Genomic DNA, 4879 nt, shown 5'->3' with positions numbered 1-4879 from the left:
GAGTGCATGTTATGTGCCTCCTTCTAGCAGGACGGATTTCCACCGCTCTTTCATCTATTGCTGCTTAACTGAGAGGACTTACCCAAGGCAAGTAAACCTCCCTACACGAGCCATTATACTGATACGGGTCAACCAGTCGTTGCACTATCCCCGTAATGCTGAACGCGAAGCATGGAAACTACAACTTCCTTAGGTGTGACCTGATCCAGGATTGACCCTGGATCTACCACTCTACTAACTCAACCATCGGGGGCGCTTATTTCAGCTTTGAAAGGACAAAAGTATGTTTCATTGGACAATGTTCCTATGGAGGCTATTCAGTGAAAGTTAGATTTAAACATGATCTTCCATACCCAATAGGCCAAGACTATTGAGTAGCGTTCGAATCGCATCAATCATTTTTTCAAATGGTATCATCTTTATATGGATGATTCAGTTGTGTTAAAAAATATACATCTGACTGATTGACTTCTTGTTTACTTTGGGGCTTAATGTCACTTTCTCCTCCTCTTTGTGGGTGTGACTGCATGCCAGAAACGTTGTGCTACATTACTTCACCCAAACACCCTGCTGAAGACATCAAACATAACACCAACTGACCTACTGACAGTATACTAACAGCCTGTGACATAGTCACAGTATACTGACAGCTTCTCACCTGTCTACAGTACACTGGCAGCCTGTTGCATATTTACGTCATATTATTTATACGACCTGATTCACCACATTTATGGTTAGATTATCTTCTTACTGCCTTTGTATGAAAAATTAACGCAAATTAACTAACCAGATTTGGTTAAATTCGACAAGGGGTGTTCAAGGCTCAAAGTGGCTTCCACGAATATAGCACGTATCTTTAATCACAGTTTCTGTTAGTAAACGTCACAAACTCGATAACAGTAACTAAAGGAAAATAAAAACACCAACACATGTGTACTCTGAGATATAACAGTTAAATGCAGACGCTTTTATTTCTACCAATGGTCCATGCGGACCACGCCCACTTTGCCGCGCCTCTGGTATTTCAGGCTGCTTTGACATTCGGACGGAGGTACAAACACCATGGGGTCCGAAATACCCAGGGTGACGTCAAAAAAGCTGAAAGAAAAAAGTTATGATTTTGTCGCCCATTATTTGGTCCGGGAGGAATGCAAAGCCAAGTTGACCTGGCTATTTTGTCCTGTAAGTAAGGATATTGATTGCTTTTAATGATGTTAATGTAAAAGAAATGATTGTTATCACATCTGGCGCTTCAATAATCATGGCCACACTGATTTTTAATAACATGACGCGTCTGTTAAGTTGATGAACAATCATGACCAAAATTGACAATGTAATGCTTCACGAATTGAATTCATGTTCATAATGGTTAATTGATCGTTGTCGAAATCTGCTGGTTGGTGATCGTTGGTCTAATCTGTTTGAATCTGTAGAAACATTTAACAGGAGCATACAAAGATTGTGGCAACTGAATTATTTTAAACTAAGAGGACGACTTTACAGATAACAAAAGTCACTGAAATTTGCTTTGATGAAGAAGGCAATTACCAGCGATGAAGCTGGTGGTAATTCTGAACAAGGACAATGTTAATGCCGGACATGATGCGCTTCTCCAAAGGCATAGTAGAAATGCATGCTGAAAAACACTTACTCTCTGAAGATGAACTCGTTCGTGGAGTTATAGTACGTGTCAAAGACAACGGGAAGACAACCAGGCTGGGTCCAGGCACCGGCAAAGTAATCTGGAAGAAAGAAATGTGAAGCTTACTTCATTATGGATATTCTCGTCTTTCTGCCGGATTTACATGATTCTGTTTTGTCATAGCTGTTGTTTAAGATACTAAGACGAAAAATCCTTAAACGATGATAGCCTGATTATTATTGGTGAAGTAAACCATCGACCTTTTGGCAAGTTGTATTGGCTAACTCTTCCATGCGTGCCTCTTGGCATATAGGCTGGAGGCAAGTGGTCCTCAGCGAACTGCCTGCATGCAAAATTATACAAAACAACACCATCGCTCCGTGCCTGATTTTACTGTAAGGCGTGACACCAAATACGTTAACTGATCTGGGTCCGCTTGTGAGATTCCAATAGAGGTGATCGAGCTATTTCACAAAACTGGAAGTGACAGAACAATGTCATGTCTTCGCGAAACCGATCCTTAACCGGTAAGTCGGTATTATTAACCGCATTGGTCAATGGTAAATTCCACAACTTTAGACCATCTGAGATGATTTATTTCATTGAAGCCTTCTTAGAGCTATCTTACAGCTGGGATTCAGTACCCATGTATTCCACATCGGAGTTGGTCCTACACATATTTTAGATAAATGTTGCCTTTTAGAATGACTAATTGTATATATGTCGATGTGGGTCAAACAGTGTTGCCAGTAGATTTATATATTGTATACACACAAGGCGTCGCATTAAGCCGTGTTTTAAATGTTGATGTTTTTGCATGTGATACTATACTACTATGTGTAGTTAAGTATACATATCCTGTTTTGAGTTTCTCTGCACAGTGCCTCGGGTGTCCTGAGGACATATATACTTACCTTGGTTGTCAAAGTTGCCGCTCCAGCGGGTGACAAGTACCCCGCCGTAAGGCACACTAGCACCTATGTAGTTCTCCCCTCTAAACGTTGCCCCGCTGGGGATACCGTACGGATGCCATGGTCGTGGGGGCACGGTCATGTTACACTGTCGGGTTCTCAGATTCAGTCGGTAAAATCTGTTCTGAAAGACGATGATTTGCAAAAGGCTACAATAAGTTTACTGTTTATTGATGCGAATACTTCTGGGCAGTGTGCAACAATGCAAAATGAAAAAAAAGCCTGAAAGTCGTGTAGATTACAGTTAGTTTGACTTCATTAACTGAAACTGCATTTTTCAGAAACTGTTTAGTGGCCTTTTTCCTGTTGGCAATTAGAGAAAAAGATAAATCTTTAAAAAAGATTGTTTCCTCATTTTAGATACAGCTTAATATAGCTGAATCTGGACACCCAGGTTTCCTCTGCCCTTAAACCTAACCGCTGTCCTATAACTGAAGCATTCTTAAGTCGGTCATACCGCGTTAAACACCATTCAAATAAATAAATAAATAAACTGAATCACTTCAGGCTGTGTGGGGTGGACTTACCTCGCTGTGCAGATATAGTTCGTCATAATAGTCTGTGTTTTTCCCGATTTTGAGTTCCTCGATTCTGCGCACTCGTCTGTTCACGTTATCGTACGAGATTTTGGCATAGCGCTCGTAATTCTCTGTCCGATCAATCTACAGTTAAATGAGAAAGTAACCAAAGGTGAGCGTAAACAATAAATTATTGATACGCCACAAATAGTAATTAAAGTGAAGACCGTTATATTAACTGAGGTAACTGTAATAAAGCGGTCTAAAAATTTTCCCAAACGCATCCAAATATTTATGGATCAAACCAATTTAAGCTTTTTACCTTCAATTCTCTGGCTTCCCATAGGTCTGGGGGCTCTGGAAAAACACAAAACATGGCTTGTTCTATAAATTGTCAATAAAATATAGCCTACAGTCTTCAAAAATGATTTCAGGGTGTCTTATTTTTGTTGTATTTTAATGGCATACTCATGAATTTTTCATCTATACGACGGCGATCATTTTCATGATGGGAGGAATCTGGAGTGCCAGGCTTGAACCACTAACCGTTTGCAAGTTACTGACGAACTTTCCCACGTGTGACGTACAGATATGCACACCATCTGGGAATGATACGCTGCTGGAGTGGTCACATAAGCGTCGCCAACCGCTTATTGTCACCAAAGGCCCACAAGCAGTGAAAGCGAGGGCATGTACAAATTCTATGTACAAGGCCAGGTTTGACCCTGCACATGGTGTGTCCTGAAAGACACGCCCCTTTAATACTAGACCATAGCCAACTCCTTTGAGCCATGTTTATTATGTAATTAATAATATGTACTGCAATGCGGTCACTGTGAGTTCAAGTCCAAGCTCTTGCTGGCTTCCTTTCCGGCCGTACGTGGGAAGGTCTGCGGATGGTCGTGTGTTTCCCCCGGACTGTGCCTGGTTTCCTCCCACCATAATGCTGGCCTCCGCCGTATAAGTGAAATATTCTCGAGTACGGCGTAAAACACCATCAAATAAATAAATAAATAAATAAATAATATGTGCCTGATTGTTGCAGTATGATTTGCCCTACTGTCATATAAAGTCGGTCTTTTTTATTATCACTCTAATGAGCATTGGACAACAGATCCTTGTACTAAATGTCCACGCCTTTTCAATTATACAGTAGCACTGTCACTAACAACATGCTGTTCTATGCATAGAAAAACCAATTTTTTCCTTGTTGATATATACGCAACGGACATACCACGGAAATTGAATGGGATATAAAATAATTCTATACTGAAGGTTCGATAATGGCATTAAATAATTTTCGCGTAATGAATACAATGGTCCATTTGGTTCCATCTTCCATCTGCGGATTTTTTCCAACAAAACTTTTGATATCCAGATGTGTCCAGTCATATGGCTCCGTGTGTGGTATACTTACGACATGGGGAAGGAACCTGGGCGTAGACACAGCCTAGGAACAGACCGAGAGCTAAAACCGTCTTCATCATTCCGGGCTCTGCAGTGGGAGTGATGTAACGTAAAATACTCACTGATAGATAGATTCGACAACAGACGAGTAAAGTTCATCTGTTATCAACGTTACAGCGGCTGTAACTGGAACAGAAGGGAGACAATGAAGCGCCATATCGAGGTAACCTTAACCTTCTATTGTCCTACTTTGAAACAGCATCACAGAAAACGTATATTTATCCTATGGAATACATAATCGACCATAGTCGTGTGTCACGAGCCTACTCTAACCGAGGTCA

The 4879-nt window shown here is 40.8% G+C and overlaps 1 protein-coding gene across 1 annotated transcript; it reads right to left on the bottom strand.

Moving 5' to 3' along the window:
• Window positions 1-942: 942 nt before the first annotated feature.
• On the bottom strand, window positions 943-4673 carry LOC135469155 (mammalian ependymin-related protein 1-like). Its single transcript, XM_064747696.1, has 6 exons — window positions 4549-4673; window positions 3454-3488; window positions 3141-3275; window positions 2557-2737; window positions 1652-1742; window positions 943-1098 (listed from the first exon to the last, which is right to left on the bottom strand). The coding sequence occupies exons 1-6, from the start codon at window positions 4616-4618 to the stop codon at window positions 975-977; spliced, it is 636 nt and encodes a 211-aa protein (XP_064603766.1). The 5' UTR covers window positions 4619-4673; the 3' UTR covers window positions 943-974.
• Window positions 4674-4879: the final 206 nt, after the last annotated feature.

The sequence above is a fragment of the Liolophura sinensis genome, chromosome 6, assembly GCF_032854445.1.
Source record: "Liolophura sinensis isolate JHLJ2023 chromosome 6, CUHK_Ljap_v2, whole genome shotgun sequence".
Taxonomy (NCBI): Eukaryota; Metazoa; Mollusca; class Polyplacophora; order Chitonida; family Chitonidae; genus Liolophura; species Liolophura sinensis.
The sequence above is the reverse complement of the archived record's forward strand: the minus strand, read 5'-3'. Positions and strand labels throughout refer to the sequence as shown.

Excerpts from the sequence above, each read along its gene's own strand:
- LOC135469155 (XM_064747696.1), bottom strand. The coding sequence starts at position 4,618 with ATGATGAAGACGGTTTTAGCTCTCGGTCTGTTCCTAGGCTGTGTCTAC. Across the intron at positions 3,489-4,548 it reads CCAGGTTCCTTCCCCATGTC|AGCCCCCAGACCTATGGGAA; the intron begins GTAAGTATACCA and ends GTGTTTTTCCAG. Across the intron at positions 1,743-2,556 it reads CGGCAACTTTGACAACCAAG|ATTACTTTGCCGGTGCCTGG; the intron begins GTAAGTATATAT and ends TCTTTCTTCCAG.